This window comes from Emys orbicularis, chromosome 20 (assembly GCF_028017835.1).
Source record: "Emys orbicularis isolate rEmyOrb1 chromosome 20, rEmyOrb1.hap1, whole genome shotgun sequence".
Classification (NCBI taxonomy): Eukaryota; Metazoa; Chordata; order Testudines; family Emydidae; genus Emys; species Emys orbicularis.
In genome coordinates this window covers 9,631,057-9,652,236 of record NC_088702.1, presented here as the reverse complement: position 1 = coordinate 9,652,236, position 21,180 = coordinate 9,631,057, and the positions used below count along the sequence as shown (strand labels likewise).

Sequence of the window (21,180 nt, the reverse complement as noted above, 5' to 3'; positions counted from 1 at the left end):
CGTACCTGCCTGAGGAGATCCTGTGGGGCTATGAGTTCAGCCCGGTCATCTCCCTCTCGGCCAGCGGCAAGTACGTGGCCGACTTCAGCCTGTTTGACCAGGTGGTCAAGGTGTCGCCCCTGTGCTGCGTCCACGAGACGGTGCGGTTCGGGGACCCTGAGAAGCTGAAGCTGGAGGAGACCTTGCGAGAGAAATCAGAGCGGGAGGGCAGCCCCCTGAGCGTCCGCATCAGCAACGTCTGATCCTGCCTACCCAACACTGAGCTCCAAGGAGAATCACTTCAGCCTTTCTTTTTAGCTGGTTGTTTCCTCTGGTCTCTCTTTCTTTCTTTCTTTCTTCGCCTCTCCTTCCTTCTTTCATTCATTTCCCCCCCCCCCTTTCCTTTCCTTCCATGTCTCACGGGGCAACTCCAGTGCTCCACTCTTTTTAGGAATGCACCGGAGGATGGCAGCTTTAGTTCCCCCAAAAGTGCCACTCCTGCCCTCGCTAGGTCCGGGAGCCCCTGGGCCCAAGGGAGCAGCTGGGATGCAACTCTTCCTTCCCCCGTGCCAAAGCGTTTTCCAATCCCTCCTTTTCAGTAGCGTGGTGATGGCAACATGACTGTCTGGGAGCACCAGGGCCTCCTGGGGGACAGCTGGTCACCAGCCAGGAGGACTGCATCCTCCCACCACAGAACACAGATTCTGTCGGGTGTGGGGGGGTAACTCTGCCTTCGAACTGACCCCATCCTCGCCACGCAGACTCAAGCCTAATGCCCAGCTAACCTACCAGAAAAAGACAGAGACAGTGCCAGGTGGCCCCAAAAGAAGCTGGCACCTCCCTCCCCTGCCCAGGACCTAGGAACATAGCAATGGCCACACTGGATCCAACCAAGGACCCATCTAGCCCAGGAGCCTGTCTCCGACAGTGGCCAGCACCAGCGTCCTCAGAGGCTGAAACTCTGTAACAATGGAATAAGCTGTCTGTGGGGAAGTTTCCTCCTGACCTCCACTGGCCCTGAAGTAGATGGGTGGATAGCCCCTTCCAAAGCTCTTGGTTGTTTTCTTAGCTCCGTACTCTTCCAACTCTGGATCTTCTTGTTACACAGGAAAAGGCCCAGTCCTTTTGCAAAAACTGCTAAGCTCCTGGCCTCTATGACCCTTGTGGCAGTGAGTTCCACCGGCTCCCTGTGGGGGAAAAATGTTTCTGTTTAAATTTGCTGTGGGGAGATTGGGGGTAGGATTTCTCAGCACCAGGGATAGCTGGACCCAGGGCTGGCAGAGCCACACACAGACCTCAGAGCCAGCAATTAGAGAGACTGCACACTAGGTCTGTGTCCCTGCTGTCAGGCAGCGCCAGCATCCAGTGCTCATCAGCCCGGGTTCCTCGCTCAGACCTCTCTGGGGATTTTCATCGCACCTGAGGGAAGCTGCACTTCAACCGGAACCAGGCGCAGTTTTTGCATCATCAGCTTGTCCACTCAATGGTTATAACACTGTCAGAAATCTGGCTTGGATTTCACTGCTGTTATCACCATGCTGCAGGCTTGGGAACGCCCGGCGGTAGTCGCTCCCGGCCACTGCTGCCTGCGCTCAAGGAGAATCCTCCTCAACTCTTAGCAATACAGGGCCTATGATGGGTGCTCAAGCAGTTCTGATTCCATCCAGAAGAGAGCAGCGGTGACAGACACACCAGCCAGTATGAATCCCCTGCATTGAAGCCGGAAACCAGCAATACCGCAGTGAAGTTAAAATGAAGGTGGACACTTACCTCTTCTTTGTACCCGAGCCCCAGGTACAGGCATGCAGCTTAGACCCAGCCTTACCTCCACTGTCCCAAACAGACCTGCTGTGTTCTCGTTCTTTATTACTGTAAATTACTGACATCGGAAATGCTGAATCCAGAAGCTGAGGCTATGGGAAACCTGATCGGTGTTAATGAAATGTTTGATCCCACTTCATCCCAGGCTCTCTGATCTGCCAGCTATCGCATCCGATCTTTGTCACACATTTCAAGGATCAGTGGTTCACAGCCGGGTCTTGGAAGTCTGGGAACTGAGCGGGGACATTATACACTGATCTGCAGTACTGTGTCTGTGTTTAGGGTGCCATTTGAAATTGATTTTGTTCCTGCCACATGGTCCCCGTAACAGTTTGCTCATGGGTCAGTTTCTTTCATGTAAGGGTTTTGGAGGGGTTTTTTATGATAGTTTTAAAAAGAAAAAAACTTCATCAAATATACACTGACAAACATACACAGTGGAGAAGCTCTAGATTGAACAGAATAGATCTTCTAACGTTTTAAAAGGCAGAGGACTATTCAGGGAACTACGTGTTGGCTGATTTGTTCTCTGCTATGTGAAAACGAAGTGAAACAATGTTTAATTCTCTGTCTCCCTAGAGTCATGGTATGGTGTAAAAATGCCGACAGACTAGTTTAGTTTATTAACTGGAGGGATGGTAATAGCTTCCACAGAGAGTTCTTTTGAATGAGTTAAGAGTTTGGTTTTTAAAAAAAAACAGAAAAACAAAGCTTAATATTTACACAGCAGCCAGTAACAGTTCAGCGCTATTTTGACATTGCTTTTAACATGGCACACATTGTGCATTACAAAATCCCTAGTGAATAACTGCTACAGAGGCACTTTCCAAAGCTGAATATCAGAGTTCTGCTATTTCCCTTTGCAAAATACCAGCAAAGATCTGATCACATGATGGAAATGTCCCACAGAAGACACCACAGTCTGATAGATTATCCCTGCTATGATCTCTGGGTTGGTTCAAAAAACCCACAGGCAGGCTCAGATTATTTTAGGGTGACCAGATGTCCCGATTTTATAGGGACAGTCCCAATTTTTAGGTCTTTTTCTTATATAGGCTCCTATTACCCCCCACCTCCTGTCCCGATTTTTCACATTTGCTGTCTGGTCACCCTAGATTATCTATTAAATTCTAAAGAACCCTATAATTTCTATCTCCCCCTGTTCTGTTTCTAGAGCTCAGTGTTGGTTTCATCCCTACAAAACCATACAGAATTTTTCCCATCAGGGATATTAAAGTACAATTATTATGCCCTGAATTAGCTGCCAGTCAGTTTCAGCGCTGATATTTCCTGAATGCAGAAAAAAATTGTTTGTTTGTTTATAACCATGTAACTTACGAATGTCAGTTTCACATCCATTCCTATCCCTTTAGACAATGAGGATAATTACAACACGCCTGAGATATTGCCAGGCTAGGAGACCAGAGAGAGCATCTCCTGATGGAGAAGGGAGGGGGCTGGACTGTGATTAAGGCTACGACTTTGCCGTGCAAATTTTTAGTTAATTCCATGGTGGAGATGTGGGGGGGGAAATCCATAGTCACGGAAGAGTCACGGCTTGGTTGCGGGGGCGTTGAGAACGAGTCTGGCCCGCATTCACTCCGGAACAGCAGCTCCTGTCCCTGGGGGCGGGGGCTGACTCCCCGTTCCGGGCGGTCGCAGCGCTACTCAGGTTTGGTGCATCCACCTCTCCACAGAGGCGGACACACCATACTTGAGTGGCGGAACGACCGTGTGGTCCACATCGCAATACCCAGAGCGGGGAGGCAGGCCTGCAGAAGCTGCCTCTGCAGGGGTCACGGACCTTATTCAAATTCACACCCACCAGGAACACCGTGATGAGTATAAAGGGAGATTCTTTTTGGAGGATGCAGGACACAGACAGACCCAGTGGTTCTCTCTGGCTCTTCAGCTCTCAGCCTATGTCAGGGTCTCTCTGAATTCTGGCCTGGGCTCTTCAGTCCTGGAAGGGAATGCTGGCTAGATACAGGCGTGCGCACCACGTGCATCCTCCTGCTGCAATACTAGCTCGCCCTGTAGCATCACAGCAGAGCTGTGATTACAGATGCTGCTAAATGATATGTCCAGCCTCAGTCCGGCACAAAGAGCTTTTATTATTAGCATTACGTTAGCATCTATAGGCCCCATCTGCTACGTGCTGTACGTACCCATAGTGAGAGACAGTCCCTGCCCCAAAAGCCAGCAATTTACATAGACAAAGAGAGGAAAAGTGACAGGGTCAAGGTCATACGTCACGCCAGTAGCAGAGCCAGGGATAGACGTCAGGTCTCCTGCAGCCTAGGCTGGTGCCTTTCCCACTTTAAATATCACTGGACACACTCCCCGTCCGCGGTGCTGCCTTCCAGCAGGCCTGTGCCTGCCCCTGCTTCGGGAGGCGGGAGCTTTGCCCTATGCCGCAGTGGGCAGCCCAGAGTTCAGGCACATTCCACACACAATGAACTGCTCTGAAGACAGCTCCATGGGCTCCTATGTAGTGGAGCCGGCGCCCCACCTGGGAGCAAAGGTTTCTATTGTAATCAGCAATACCGCCTTCATTGTGATTGGCAATCAGCTTCCTTTTCCAGCTTCATCCCACTACGCAGGGGGCCCCTCCAGGCTCGATTCCGCCTTCACCTGGGTTCTTTCCCAGCACTGTAGCCTTGATGTAAACCCAGCTGCTTCCCTTCATTTTCCCATCAGGACTGATGACAAAGGTCATTAATGGCCTGTCTCTCCCCTGCAATAGGGGACAGGGCACTGCCATCAGGCCAGCTGGCATCTGAGCGCTTTCTTTCATCCAACGGCCCAAAGAGCTCCGTCAGTTTTACAGAACAATTACAAACCGAGATCATTTTACTCACAGTGAAATGCAGCCACCTCTGGGCCAGCACTCGGCAGCTGTTTAACAGCTGCATGACCACGCTGCCCAGCAGTTTAAGGCAGGAAGTGAAGAAGGATTTTTTATCCAGTTATGGCGGGGGAATTTAGGTTGGCCAAATGTCATTACCCAAGGTGGGATCTGGCCAAAATTCTGAGGCTGATGCACCTATTAGTGCAACACGTGCCATGGGATTTTAAATTATTATTGTGTACTGTGGTAGTCATGGACCAGGACCCCATCGAGCTAAGCACTGTTCAAACACAGAACAAAGAGATGATCTCTGCCCCAAGGAGCTGACAGTCTAAGCAAATGACTACATGTGATTGGGACCTCGCTGTTATCTCTCGTCTGCCAAATCAACCACTGGGTCAGGCTCTCAGGTGGTGTAAAGCAGGTGTAGTGCCATCCAGGTAGAGCCAAGCCAGTCTGCACCAGCTGCGTGTCTGGCCCACTGTCTGTCGGGGGATGAAAATAGAATTGTTTGGAAAAGAAACAGAGAGCATCACAAATTCATCATTGTGTCTGAAGTTCGGCTGTGATTAAGCTCCAACCTCCTCTCCCCGCCTCCAACTTTTTCCTGAGTCAGAATCTGAAGTCTCTTTACTTTGTGGTGCTGAAACTTTGGTTGCTGGCTGGGAGGAGAATCTCTGGATCACTTCATTTAGAATGTTAGAGCTTCCTGGATTCTAGAATCTGGAGCCTTGTAGCACTTCCTGGGTTCTACAATTCCAAGTCTTGCAGAATTTTAAGGGTTACGTTCCATTTAGGAGAAAGAAAAAGAGAATTTTTGTAAAAGCTCTTTCATGCTTAAAGAATTTCCATGGGATTTTTTAACAGGTTGACAGTTACATTTAACAACTATAAAAAATTCCTGTGGAGAAATAGTCCCCTGGGTAAGAAAGAAGATGTCACGGGGTGGGGGAGAGAACAGGCAGAGACAGTGCAAAAGTAGAAGAGGGAAGAGGTGTTTGAGAAAGAACATTATAAAACCTTGATGATTTTTAGAAAAGTTCTAGACTTTTCCCATTGCCCCAAACGTGTCTGTATTCTCTCTCCTATCTCTGAGTCCTGGCTGCTGTGTATGTGTGCTCCTGCCCTCTACTTGAGAGAGTCAGAACAGGCCTTCTCTACTTCACAAACCAGGTCACATCGAGCGGCATAACATCGAGGCCTTGACTTAAAACAATGGCTTACCCTTCTCTAGCAGCTTTCTTCCAAGGATCTCAAACATTCTATAACGAAGTCTGACAACTGTCCTGCGAGGCAGGCAAGGGAAAATGTCACCAACCACTGAAATGCAGCCACCTCTGGAGTGGAACGCGGCAGCTAGTCAACAATGCACAACAGCACCGTATAACAGCTTCGCATATAAAGTAAAGAAGACTACTGTAACTTATGGACATGATACGGGGGTATGACCAGAGTTCAGGTTTGATCAGGATACCAGAGGTACTCTTAGGAAGAGCACCATGAGATTTCTCATGACAAGATGAGGTCAGGAGAACATCAGTTTCACCTGTACACTCCAACACCTCCAGCCACACAGTATCTCTAGCCCCACGCTGGGGCCTTCATTTCATTCCTATCCAAAGGGAAAAGCACATGCCACGTAACTGCAAATGCCATTCCAGTGAGCGATGTGCAGATCTCCCTCCTGAGTAGGATGTAGGATCGACCTGGCATCTTCAACACCAAAGGCACAGCCGCACCCTAGTCAGTTAAAGGCGTCACTGCCTTAAGTGCTAGTATGAGCAGGCTCAGTTTATATTTATATGGACCAGTCATGTGAGGGGAACATGACACACTTAGCCAGAGGGCTAGATCCAGGCCAAACCAGCTGTAGTCCTGGGCCTGATTTTCAGTCATGTTAAGTCCTCTTTACACTAAGGGGGGGAAGGGGGGCTGAAAGTGGGTGCAGCCGTAATCTGCAGCCCCTCTGGGCTGCCAGAGCTGTGCAAAGGTGCCAGATAGCATAACTGAGCGAATCCGGCCCAGATAAATTACACGAGGCTATAACAAACAGACAGGACCTGACTCCCCATTGCCCAGCCTCTCACACAGTCACTTACCCCTGGGCAAAGTGGGTGTGGCACCACCCAATCAGAAATAAGAGCATTTTATGCCCACTTTGGCACATTGGAGAATCTAGCCCATAGGTGCCATATGAAGATACATTTATGCCCCCTTCCCCCGGCCCATAACTCCCCAAAGTGCCTTTCTGGTATAAACGTTTGAGGAGTCCGATTACAAAAACTCCAGACTGGCCTTGTCAGAGGAACCTGGGTCTCACATGGTCAGATCCCACCGAATTTCTTATCTCCCATAACCCCCCTTTGAGAGACCCAATGGCCCTGCCCCTGGCATGGCCTTGGCATTCTAGGGCTTGTGCCAACAAGTGACGCCGACAGCTCCTTTAAAGGTGGAGCCATTGGGTTTAGGCTTCACATCTGGACGTTTGCAGCATTGATATTTTAAAGATGTATTAGAGGCTGAGATGAAGGACCCACTGTGGAGAGGTAGATAAGACAGCAAGAGTTCCCAACTCTGCCAGTGTTGCCAACGTGTGTGATTTTATGGTGATTCTCATGATAGCTGGTGCTTTTCTTAATGCCCCAGCTCCCGGAGTCCTGGGATAATATAGGCATCTCAGCTTTTGTTTTGTTTTGTTTTAGAGGAAATTTTCTAGCCCTTGTGGGTGGAGGGGATAGCAGGTCAAAGTAGCCCGAATGCATCCCTAGAGGCTCAGTGGCCAGAAGGACACAACTTTTATTGATTTCTTTAAAGTCAATGTCATGAGTTGTAAGCCAGCTTCATGATTTTAGGGACCTGCCCTCATGATTCCTGAATGCTCAGGGCTGGCAATGCTGTATCCCTCCTGGTTCTGAATGGGCAACACTGGCTCAGATGCACCCTTAGGGGCTGAGTCTCACTTACTCTGATGCCCCTTTGCACCCACTCTGGCTGCCGAAAAGAGTCTGAAAGTGGCTGTAACTGCAAGTTGCACTTTCCCCTGCCAGGGCAGGGTGAGGGAGAATCCAGGCCCCTGTGTCTGTGATGCTCATAGGCAGAGCCTTGCTGCATCCTGAGCTGAGCTCCTGTCTGGCTTTGTCACAGATGTTGAGTTGCTCCGACGGCTTCTTTTCTTCTTTTCAAACTCTCCTCACATGGAACAAAAGGGAAGGAAACAATCAAGCCCATGTTCTGCTCAAACCGAGGGTTTCTCTCTGTCTGGAATCGCAGCGTGAAGAGAGGCAGTTTGCTAAGCCTCGAATGGGACTGACCTTCCTGTTTCTTAGAACTGTTTGCAAAAAGCCACCCCACTCTGCATGCTTTGCTTCAGCGCTGTTTGCTTCTAAAAGAAAACCAAGGTTACCCGCCCAGCAGTGAAGAGCAACCCTACAATAAATAAATAAATGGAAATATACTTATCTCATAGAGCTGGAAGGGACCTTGAAAGGTCATCAAGTCCAGCCCCCTGCCTTCACTAGCAGGACCAAGTACCATCCCTGACAGATTTTTGCCCAGACCCCCTCAAGGATTGAACTCACAATCCTGGGCTTAGCAGGCAAATGTTTAAACCACTGAGCTATCCCTCCCAGCCCATTGTATGCACCCCGGCACTCACAAGCAAACCACAGCGAGCAGCCCCACATTCCCAAGCAACCCTATGAAAATAAGCCACCATGTGCAGCCCAACGCTCATCAGCATCCCTACAATAACAACAAGCCACTGCCTGCAACCCAGCACCAGCAAGAATCCAGAGGATGTTCCACCCCATAGGATGAGAACTGGCATGGGACAGTCCCTGGATTTTCAGAGGTGGATAGTGTCCTTTAACCTGCTCTGGTGTGCTTGGGTCCGCAGCTCCCATCCATCGATCAGGCACTCCTGTGGTTATGTCCTTTGGAAAGAGGGATGCAGGAGTATCCGATAGTCTCCTGATCCATGTCTCTCCTGGGGACACTACTCTCATTTCCACAGACTAAGGAAATGTCTCGGAGCCCCCCATGTCCTCAGGACCCCATGCTGGCCTGGATCTGCTGAAGGAGGGGGATGGAGCAGAACGGTGTCTCCATCACTTGGAATCGGAGCAGACTGAGGCCACTGCTGTTCTGCCAGGCAAGGGTCCAGCCCACGGGACAGGGGGCTGGGATAGCGTTCTGCTGCGTCTGCAATCATGGATGTCTCGCCACAAGTACTGTGTGTCTGCCATCGTCCTGCTAATCCTAACAGCCTCGCCACAGTGCAGGGAGAAAATCCGTGTGTAGGGACGTAACGTATGGGAACAAGCCTGGCACTCTGACCGACAGCACGCCATCTCCCAGTGTACTCACGTGTGCATGCACACGCCCACATGCAGTCACGGATGTTCAGATGCTTCCAAAAACAGGGGGCTTCTTAGCTTTGTTTAAACTGCTATCAAATAAACAAAAGGGAATTAAATAATCCCATCTGCTCCTACGCAAGATGGAGAGCATCGGCACATGCATCCACACTCACACACACCGACACATATACACGCATGCACACACCCATATACATGCATTCACATACATATATGCATGCAAATGCAAATGCATGCATATCCACACACAGAGAAACTACGCTGGTTTCTTACAGGAACAGGGATTGAGGAGACAATGTAAGGAGTGAAAAAGAGAGAGGTAATAAGATGCTTTACAATGACACAGAAACACCACACACACACACACGCACACACACTATATATATAGTGTTTCTGTGTTATGGTAAATCACCATCAAATGCAGGAATGGTGCTGTATCCATTATGATTAACAGCACGTATTAATCTAGCATACAATACTTCTATAGAGATATAGCACCTCTCTTTGTATATATACTAAGGTGTATCTAGGCAGATTTTATAACGTTACATATCTCTGTATAAATATTGTGTTCTTTATTAATATATACATTATATATAAGAGAGGGAGAGAGACTGTATATAGCTAGATCCATAGATAATGCTTCTGCCTCACTAGTGCATATTAGAGCTGTGTAAAAGTATTGCAATGAGGCTTTGGGTTTTGTTCAGACATCCCAGGACTCAGCCCTGGTTCACAAACCAGGGCCAAATTTCAAGCTAGCCTGGGGTTTGTGGTGGAAGCCACTTTGGTGTCGAGTTTGGGGGTTTCCAAGCACACGACGCCAGAGGAAGCATGTGGAGAAGATGTTCTTGAGAAGGCCAATGGTTTCTACCTTTCTGATGCCTTAGAAGCCAATTCCACTTGGAGATAGATGGGTGCAAGCTTGATGGAGCCCATGTGCTAAGTGGCCAATGATGCTGGTGACTGCTAAGGCAGACCGGGGGTCAGGAAGTAGTTTTCAGCTCCCTCTCGGAGCCACATTGTTGTAGAACTGGGCTGGTTTCTTGCAGAAACAGTGTCCAAAGTGATGTAATGTAAAGATAGAAAGATGGAGAACGTCTCTGCTCTCCATATAAAATATCTATTGAAATATATAAATCTCTATAAATGAAATATATATATATCTTTATTTTATTAGGGAGATCTAACAGAATTACTGAGCACTTTGTTGTCGGAGGGTTGAGAAGTGGGCACAAGACTCCATCAAGGTCAAGGGACAAATTCGGGCGAGCCAGGGCGAAAATTTTGAATTTTGAAATTTCAATGAGAAATGTTATCCAAATTTGAAACAGGCACAAAAAACCTGTTGAAATGTTGGCAAAAACATTCACTGAAATGCTGACAACATTTTGTTGAACTATGAACGCTTGATGAAAAACATTGTTGCAATGTAGATGGAAATGTTCATTGATAGCTGAAATGTTGACAAAAAATTCATTAAAATTTCAAAATGTTGATAAAAATGCTGACATTTCAATGGAGATTTTAATTGAAATCTGGAATTTTGACAGAAATAACTTGAAATTTTGATTAAAAAGTCATTGAAATTTTGATGGAGATTTTCATTGAAATATTGACAAAAATTGTCATCAGAAGTTGAAATGTTGACAAAAGTCTTTGTTGCAATTTGAAATGTTGACCAAAGAAAACAGGAAAAAATGCAACCCTTTCACAGCATTTTTCACTTGTTCTCAGACCAACTCGAGAGCTGGGAGGCAGCTCATAACAAAATGTGAGAGGGAAAAACTACTACTGTTACAAAGAGAGAACAGTAACCCCAGATCTGAGCAAAATGAGAGAGTGTAAGAAAGCTGCACCTAGTTGAGAATTTTACAATGAGAATGTATAATGGACATGCAATCCGGGGCCTGAGATACAGATCTGAGCATGGATTTATCTCACTTTACAAACATTTCCCCCACTTTTGAGCTGGCTTGAATTCTGGGTGAAGTGTCACTTGTCCCTTGATAAACCCATCTGCACAGCCGCTGATGGAAGCTGCGTTATGAATGGCACAGAGCACGTTCCTTTGAGGAGGTGAAAGAAAGAGGGGGACTTTGCCATTTAAGTTCTATATGATAATCAAACATAAAACCTTGAGACACTGCTAATCTTTTTCTATCACTATTCTCAGCTGTCGGTAGCCCCTCGGAGTCAGGGTGAGCTGTGATGTTTTAACAAGGAGTTTAATCCAAGATTACCAGCAGCAGCAACAAAGCTGACTTAGTGGCATGACAAACTGATATCTGTACTTTGTATATGGACCTGCCGACAAACAGGGATATACGTACACCCGCTTAATGTTAAAGCAAACCCACTACTGCTCATTTAGTTCATCTGGATATTAACATATTTGGTTTAAAAAGAAAAAAAATCGATGTTCGTTTTTGCCTGTTAATTGCGTACTGTACTGAAAAAAATTGATATAATATATATATAATTAGGGAAGATGTGTTCTTATCCATTGGAAAGATGTCACATGAAAAGTCTGATTTTATTGCGGGGGGGAGAATGTTCTTCTATTTTTTTCTCTGTTTGGAAAAAAAAAAGTTACTAAATAAAAATATTCAGATTTTAAAATCGCTTTTGACCGGGTCTTTCGTTTGCCCAGGAGCCAGATTCTCATTGACACTCAGGCCACTGGACCTCTCTAGCAGTTCATTGTTTGTAGTACGGCAGTGCTAGCGCTCCTGACTGAGAACACAGACGCACAGTCAGCTAGAGACAGTCCTGGCCTCAAAGAGCTCACGACCTAAATAGACAAGACAGAGGAAGGATGGGAGGGCACAAAGGGTAACATTTCCACAAGCGCCTGAGTGACTTATCCACCTATATGGGTTTAGCTAGGCTGGCAGAACAGCCTAGTGCAGACACAGCATGTGCAGACAGGCAATGTGCCACTACGGTAACACCTCCCCACCCCAAATGGCTATCATAGAATCACAGAATATCAGGGTTGGAAGAGACCTCAAGAGGTCATCTAGTCCAACCCCCTGCTCAAAGCAGGACCAACATCTGACAGACCAACACCTATCCTGACAGCCGTCCTTTTCTACATCTACACTGGGGGTTTTGCCAGCAAAGCGCAACAGTCAGGGGCTGCGGGTTTTTCACACCCCTGACAGACATAGCTATTCCAACACCACGTTGTAGAGCAGACCAGGCCCCAGAGATAGAAGTTGGTCAAATAAAAGATATTATCTCCCCCACCCTGTCTCTCTAATATCCTGGGAGCAACATGGCTACAACTAAATTGTAATTCATTAGATAGATAGATAGATAGATAGATAGATAGATAGATAGATAGATAGATAGATAGATAGATAGATAGATCATCATACTAGGTGATGATATCGATAGATTTCCCAAATAATTTTCGAACTATGAGGTGTTGGCAAAGTGTTTGTTTCAACTTTACGCTCGTTGCAGTTTGTGGTGTGTGGTTGGTGTCGTGTGTAAGAACATAAACACAAAGAGCCCTGCATTAAGCAGCAACTAGAGAACTCCCGAAGTTCCTACATTTATTAAGCTCCCCACTGCAAAAATCTTCTCTTGGATTGTTTCTGCTACTCTGGGTGACCTGCATGTTATTGCAAAACATCCCATTTTGCGGCATCTCCTGCATTCTGGCTCTTTAGCACAGTTGCTAGCTGTGGCTTGGTGTCTTGCCACAATTGGTCCCTGGAGTTACATAACATTGCTTCTGCTCCATGACACTTTTTAAAGGGAAAATAGTAAATACGCTTTCATGATAAATTTTCAGATAAAGAATCATCAATGCTAAAACTCATAGAACTTCCAGGATTCCTGGATATGCTTGTGAGCATCCAGCAGTGGTCCAGATAACTCTCCCAGCAAACAGAACTCAGCACTTTCATTTAAAAGGATCGTCACAACTCGTATTTCACCCCACCACCTGACCGACTCTGCTCAGGGCCGGTGCAAGGATGTTTCGCGCCCTAGGCGAAACTTCCACCTTGCGCCCTCCCCCTCCCTGAGCCCTGCGGCAGATCCCCGCCCCCCCCCCCCCGACCCTGAGGCGCCCCCCCCCCCGGGACAGCTCCCCACCTCCCCCTCCGCCCTGAGGTGCCCCCCCCGCAGCAGCTCCCCACCCCAGCTCACCTCTGCTCCGCCCCCTCCCCGAGCCCTGCGGCAGCTCCCGCCCTGAGGCACCCCCCCCCGTGGCAGCTCCCCACCCCCACCCCCCCCTGAGGCGCCCCCCGTGGCAGCTCCCCCCCACCCGGGGAGCTGTGCTGCAGCTCCCCGCCCCAGCTCACCTCTGCTCCACCCCCTCCCGGAGCATGCCATCGCTGCTCCACTTCTCCCGCCTCCCAGGCTTGCGGCGCCAATCAGCTGTTTGGCGCCGCAAGCCTGGGAGGGAGAGAAGCAAAGCAGGGCAGCGTGCTCCGGGGAGGAGGCGGAGCAGAGGTGAGCTGGGGGGGGAGCATCCCTGCGTGCCGCCCCCCCCCCCCTTACTTGCTGCAGGCAGCCCTCCCCGCACTCCCCTGCCCCAGCTCCCTCCGCCTAAATGCCGATGATGACCGGGGCGGCCGAAGATCCGGCCGCCGCGGTCGCCGCCGAAGAAAATGCCGCCCCCCAAATGCTAGTGCCCTAGGCGACCGCCTAGGTCGCCTAATAGGTTGCACCAGCCCTGACTCTGCTAGCTGTGTTACACACAGGCAACTTTTCATTGCAGCAATAAATCCCAATGAGAAAAATATTCTCCCAGAAGACACATTTCTTAGCCCCCCCCCCCTTTTTTTTTCATAATTAAATGTTAGATGTAAAAAATAACTGGGGTCAAATAAATTACTCTACTTGTCTATACATTTTTATTGGGGTTGGCCTTTGGGGCTGCTCCAGAAATGTCTTTATTCCCCAGGGTGCTGAAGCTCTGGGCAGTGGTGATGCCGTGCGTGTATAACCTGGAGCACCCCACGTGTTTTAAAGTGATATCACATTTTTAAGACTTTCATTTTTATTAGCACGGGCCAAAAATTTTCCATCTAGTTTTTTTTATTATTATTATTATTGACAAAAAATGGCCTCTTTTCTAAATGATTTTTTTTCATTAAAGTTTCTGGGTTTTTATACGAAAAAATGGGCAACAAAAAAATTTCACTTTGGAAAAATGAAATTTGCTACCAACCCCCAAAAAATTTTAGGAGGGGGGGCCTGCCTTTATACCCAATAGCCCCATGGTTAAGGCACTCCCCTAAAAGGTATGAAACCTAGGTTCAAATCCCCACAAGGGATCTTTTTCGCCAAAAAATTTTGCCCAGCTCTACTCATTGGACAACTGTGACCAATGGAGTTAGTGGACCCCCGCCTTCTGACCCATATAACCCTAAACTAGATCAGGTGAATGGGGATGGAGAATAAAATTTATACACTTTTCAGCACTCTTGTGTGTCACACCCTTATTAGATGGTGCCAAAAGTGGGATTCAAGCCTGAACCTCTCTCCAGGGACCACATATTGAAATGACCCCGAGGTGTCTGACTGATGGTTGATGAATCCCAAGAGTGTCACTAATTTTAGCAGGAACATTTTATCATCTGAATGTTCACCCTAGAGAGTGTGTTAGCCACACTTTGTTAATCTCTGGTCTTAACGTTTTCTGTCAACCAATAATGGGGAGGAAAATATACCATGTGACTTAGATGACTAATCACCATGAATAGGAGACAGAGAATAGCTGCATTGAATAGACATTTAAATCCACTCTCCCACAAGGCTGAAAATGATTTGTTCAAACTAGTCTGCAAATACTTAGAAAGAAGAAAGGCTTTAGAAGAAAATTGCGTGGAGCAGCTGCTGTTGTTACCTAAGGATGGTGGACATGGCTGAGGAGCTCATGGGCTCACCGTCCATACAGCCACGCTCAGTGACTGTTCTGCCGAGCAAGCATGGGCAGCAGCTGTTCCAGTATGTACCCAGGGTCCTGGGTGGGCAAGATTAGCCCATACCGTTGCCTGCGGTGCAATGGGTTTACTGCTGTTGTTACTTCAGCTACCTTTGCTCTAGCTCGATCAAAGCGAGCTTGGCCTGCAGCTCCAGGAGTGGGGGACATGGACAGGGGTAAGGGGGCTGAGGCTGGGGCCACAGCTGGGGCACCGGGCACGGAGCCCTGGGTGCAGTCTCAGATGATGACCCAGCACATTTGCGTTTTAAGAACACTTTCACAGCAGATTTGGAAAAACACAAAGAAGGTACCAATGTGAGATTTCTAAGGATAGATACAGCACTCGACCCAAGGTTTAAGAATCTGAAGTGCCTTCCAAAATCTGAGAGGGACGAGGTGTGGAGAATGCTTTCAGATGTCTTAAAAGAGCAACACTCCGATGCGGAAACTACAGAACTCGAACCATCAAAAAAGAAAATCAACCTTCTGCTGATGGCGTCTGACTCAGATGATGAAAATGAACATGCGTTGATCCGCTCCGCTTTGGATCGTTATCGAGCAGAACACATGTCCTCTGGAATGGTGGTTGAAGCATGAAGGGACACATGAATCTTTAGCACATTTGGCACATAAATATCTTGCAGTGTCGGCTACAACAGTGCCATGCGAATGCCTGTTCTCACTTTCAGGTGACATTGTAAACAAGACGTGGGCAGCATTATCTCTTGCAAATGGTAACCAGACTTGTTTGTCTGAGCGACTGGCTGAAGTAGGACTGAGTGGACTTGTAGGTTCTAAAGTTTTACATTGTTTTATTTTTGAATGCAGTTATTTTTGGACCAGCCACAAAGAAGCACAAACTCAGACATACACAAACACACAAATCCTCCTCCCTACACACAATCGCACAAAGACACACAAACACACATCCAGGGCCGCCCAGAGGGGGGGAAAGTGGGGCAATTTGCCCCAGGCACCGCGAGCCCTGGCACTACGGCGGTCTGGGTCTTCGGCGGCGGGGGGCCCTTCAGTGCTGCCGAAGACGCGGAGCGACTGAAGGGCCCCCCGCCGCCGAAATGCCGCCGAAGACCCGGACCGCCGCCGGGGGAGTACAAGCGCCGCAGCTCCCCCGCTTTGCCCCAGGCCCCCTGAATCCTCTGGGAGGCCCTGCACACATCTGTCTATATTTAAAGTAGAATTGATGCTTTTAATAGGAGGTAAGTCTAAGAACTATTTCGCATCCCTGAATCAGTAGCGGAAGATCTTTATAAGTTTGAGAATCGCAAATAGGAGCTAGGTTGTAGAAGTGACTGGAGTGGGAGCTGCGGGAGGTTCAGGGCTTTTGAAAGTCAGGTTTCTTATTGAAGAGTCTTTTGGGGTCAAGATTTTCACACTGATTTTGGGTGCTCAACTCAAGACATCTGAGGCCCCTTTAAGGTGTCTCAAGATTGGCACCCAAACTCACTCGTCACTTTTGAAACTCTTGGGCTTCAAGTCAAACTTTTTATATTTAGATCAGAAGTTCCTTGGGGCAAGGACCATCTTTCTCTTCTGAGTTTGTACAGCGCCTAGAATTATGGGGTCCCTGGTCCAGTCCTGTCCTGGGTCTCCTAGGCACAACCGTAATACACCTAATAGATAATGGACAGCGCCTACCCCCATGGGGTCCTGGTCCAGAACTGGGGCACTTAGGCACTACCGTAATACACCTAATAGATAATGGACAGTGCCTACCCCCATGGGGTCCTGGTCCAGAACTGGGGCACCTAGGCACTACCGTAATACACCTAATAGATAGTGGACAGAGCCTAGCACCATGGGGTCCTGGTCCAGGACTAGGGCACCTAGGTGCTATCACAATAATTAATAATACCCCTAGGCCCCCATCTTTGAAAACCTTGGCCCTGGAACATGGACAGAAGAAAATCGTTGCAGCTAATTCAGGGTGCGTTCTGATTGGCAGGAGGCTGCCTTAGGGTTTGGGAGAATTATTTCCGGGAAGAGGAGGATAAAAAGCCACTTACCGCAAGGGCGGCCCCGGTCACTTGGATGAGGAGCAGCAGGAGAGCGAGTTGTTTCATTGTTGACTTTGCAGCAGGGAAAACAGTAGATCAGCTGGTTAATAGCCAGGCTCCAGCGTGGGAGGCTCCTCCCCAAATCTTCCTGCTCCCAGGGCTGTGCTGACTCTCTGCATAACCTGCCCTTGGCACTAACAACCCAGAGGAAAGTTCGAGACCCTGCAGCCCTTGAGTTCAGTGGGGGTTTGCCGGAGTGGGGATGGCCTCGCAGTGACATCCTTAGAGCAGTTTTCATCTCCAGAGCACACTGAGGGCTCAGTGATGGGCTTATGCAGCAGGAAGCTCACGGGAACCAGGCTGGGAGGGGAGCGCCAGGGACTAGGAGGAAACCAAGTAGCATCATGTGCACAAAGCAAGCCCTCCCCCTGCACTCCCTCTGCTAACTGACCCTCGCATCACCCCTGTAGGGTCGACAGGTCTCATTATACCCATTTTGCAGGTGGGGAAACTGAGGCAGAGGGGGCCTGACCTAAAGCCCATTGAAGTCAGTGGAATGCCTCACACTGGCGCAGTCAGCGCTGGGATCAGGTCCAGGGAAGGGAAGTGAGGGGATCGGTACCCAAGTCCCATCTCAGATCTCTTTCTAGGAGTCTCTCTCCTTGCTTTGCAGCAGAACTGACACCAGCACATTTCACTCATGCCGTGAAACCTGCCTGCACACGGCACGGCCACAGCTTCACGAGCCCAGCCAAAGGGCCCTGCAGCACAACTACCCAGTGCTAGAGGCAGGCAGAGGGGGCTTGTTAAGGCTCAGATTCAGGAGAGCTGGGTTCAATTCCCCCTCTGACACTCACTCCTCGGGCAGGTGATGGGCTCTCTCTGGGCTCAGCTCCCCAGCTGTAATACAGGGGTGAGAACCGTCCCTACTTCACCAGGTGCTCTGAGGATAAGTGCACTGAGGCTTGTGTGTGCTGTGGTGCTGGGGAGCCAGACGGACCCAGGCTGATGCTGTGTAATAATAATGTCTAGTGCTGTTCATGAGTAGATCTCAAAGCACTTTACAGAGCAGCTCAGTAGCATTATCCTCATTTTACAGATGTAGAGAAACCAACAATGTCGTGGGCTTTTTAAAGTGTCTCTTTGCCAAGTTAACATATTACAACTTCCACGTTAAGTCACAATGTAACACACCGAAGAGAGGGTCAGGACCCACTTGGGCCATAGTTCCAATGTCTGAGGTTTCCAACTGCAGATTTGAGCATCAGAAACTTATTTCACATGGAGAGACAGAGCTATTCCTCTGATGTACCAACCCCCTCTGCCTTAAAGGCACCAATAGCGAAAGTGACCTTTTAAAAGCAAACACAACCAACAAACACCAGCATTATCCATACACATGGGGGCTGGGGAGAAGGTGTCAAGTGAACACCTAGACCAGGTCAAATCTAGTTCATCTTTCATCTTCATGCCCCAATGCTATGTCTGCCACTCCAGCCAGAGAACTCCATGCTTACACACGAGCACATGGCAGGCCTGGCCTTATCAACTTATCACTGATTACTTGCATGCTGCCGCTGAATGTTGGTTCGGGCAGTGGAGATGAATTGTCCCAATGAAGCCACAAAGGATGTCGGAGCTCTGTGGATCTTTCACTGCTAAGAAGCAGATTAAAGCAGGAACTTTGTTATTTAGGTTTCATTGAAACAGCACCTCTTGCCCTTGGGATTCAGAAATGACTCCGACCACTAAAAACAATCAAGGGATCAGAACAATTCATTTAATTTCTTTCTGTCTTTCAAGTACGGTTCGCTCTTGCACAGCATCTTTTATCCACGGATCTCTGTGCGCTTTCCAAAAGGGATCAACTTTGTTATCTCAATTTACAGAGAAAACCTGACACACTGAGAAGGGAAGAAACTTTCCTGAGGTCTCCAGGAATAACCCAGCTCTCCTGGTTCCTACTCCCCATTGGATCGCACAGCCTCCGCTTTGCAGCACAATACCCTTTCTGCTCTAGTCCTCCAGCTACTCACCAACACCCTTAGTCCCGCGATTCTCAATGTGTGGGGTGCGTCAGTGCCCCACTGTGACAGAATATGCCCTTGTGATCACACCCTACACGCTGTCGTAACCATTTTGTACATGGCATGTCTTGAACAATTTGAAAACTCATGATTTGCTAGTCAGCATCGTCCTGGTAAAATATGTGTGGCAACATTGTATATGAAATTATAAGATTCCCCTGTTGTGAGGTCTGTACCTTGGGGGAACACCCAGCACCCCCATGTTCATCCTTGTAAAATGATTGTGTGGTATCCAATGCAAAGTTTGTCATGTCGGGTGTCTTCAGAAGGCTCATGATGCACTGAGCATTGTTGTTACAGTAATGTTATAGGTTATAATTTCATGTATGTAGTTGTGAGGCTGAAAATGTATCCTCGTGGCTTAAAATAAGCCCAGGCAAAAACTCTCCAAGAGCAGAGGGGCAGTTCACACCTCATCAGGGCATGTATGAGACAAACCCAGCCCAGCCTCACAGGAACAAAAGACACTGGCCTAGGCAGCAACAAAAGAATCTGTTAGACTCTCGAGGGAGTCACCCCGCTTCCTTTGGTCAGTTTGGGACTGCGATGAGGTAATGCTCACCTGACTCTGAAGGGGGGGGGGGGACAAAACCGAAAGTGAAGAAAGAACACGATAAAAGGGAGAGACGTTTGCCATGCTCTCTCTCTCTTCCACCTACATCTACAGACACCACACCTCGCGACTGAAGCACTGATCAAAAGGGAGAGCCTGGCTGAAGAGCAACCAGCCAACCTGTGGTGAGAAGCATCTAAGTTTGTAAGGTTTCAGAGTAGCAGCCGTGTTAGTCTTTATCCGCAAAAAGAACAGGAGTACTTGTGGCACCTTAGAGACTAACAAATTTATTAGAGCATAAGCTTTCGTGGGATACAGCCCACTTCTTCGGATGCATAGAGTCTATGCATCCGAAGAAGTGGGCTGTAGCCCACGAAAGCTTATGCTCTAATAAATTTGTTAGTCTCTAAGGTGCCACAAGTACTCCTGTTCTTTTTAAAGTTTGTAAGGACACTGAAAGTGTTAAGAACAGCTTAGAATGTGTTTTGCTTTTATTTCATTTGACCAAATCTGACTTGTTATGTTTTGACTTATAAACACTTAATTTATCTTTGTAGTTAATAAATCTGTTTGTTTATTCTACCTAAAGCAGTGCATTTGGTTTGAAGCGTGTCAGAGGCTCCCCTTGGGATAAGAAGCCTGGTATATATCAATGTATTTGTTAAATTGGCGAACTCATATAAGTGGCATAACTGGACACTGCAAGACAGAGGTTCCTAGGGTTGTGTCTGGGACCAGAGATATTGGCTAGTGTCATTCGGTTGCACAATCTAAGGAGCAGCTGACATGCCAGAGGCTGAGCGTGAACAGCCCAGGAGTGGGGCTTCTCACAGCAGAGCAGGGTAAGGCTGGCTCCCAGAATCAACCATTGGAGTGACCTAGCAGATCACCGGTCCAGATAACACCCGAGGGGAACGTCACACCTGTATGATATTACTAACCCATTTTCAAAACCTCACAGCCCTGCTCAAGCAGAAGTTGGCAAAACAAAGGACTGTGTGTTCTGCTTAATTTGCATTTAAGCAGTAAACAGAGTCATCAAACAGGAAGGGAAAACAAAGGAAGATCAAACAAGTGAAGAAGGCAGCCAGGAACATCCTTCCGCTTAGACTCTGTCTCCTAGTTCTCAGCTGGGAAGGTTTTTCAAGACAGGGACTGAAACTATAGCAAGGATGGACAAACACCCCCAAGGGAAACCGCCCCCCCCCCCCCTCGGCTAATACATTCGCTGCACCTGAAGAGAAAAAGGAAGCAAATGTTGAACTCTAGGGGAGGATTCCTGACCTGAGAGTTTGGTCAGTAACACTGCTGAAAGCATTTGGTGAGACACTTTGCTCAAATCTGAAATAATTTGTTAAGTTAGGCCTTAGTCAGCAGTTTATCTTTATTTTTCGTGTAACCATTTCTGACTTTTATGCTTCATTACTAGTCACCTCACCTTTGTCCGGCTTGTCCTCGTCCGTCCCTCCACGAACGCAAGTCGACGCCTCACCATTCCATTTTGTTGCGAGCACATTCTTCCCATTTCTGGCCAATGAGTTTTGTCATGGG

At 48.1% G+C, this 21,180-nt stretch overlaps 1 protein-coding gene across 1 annotated transcript in view; it reads left to right on the top strand.

The window, feature by feature from the left end:
• Positions 1-242, top strand: part of KCNJ10 (potassium inwardly rectifying channel subfamily J member 10) — a 1,427-nt gene extending 1,185 nt beyond the window's left edge. Inside the window, exon 2 of the mRNA XM_065420328.1 lies at positions 1-242. This exon is cut by the window's left edge and continues 895 nt beyond it. Coding sequence (XP_065276400.1) covers positions 1-242 — 242 coding nt within the window.
• The last annotated feature ends 20,938 nt before the right edge of the window (positions 243-21,180 follow it).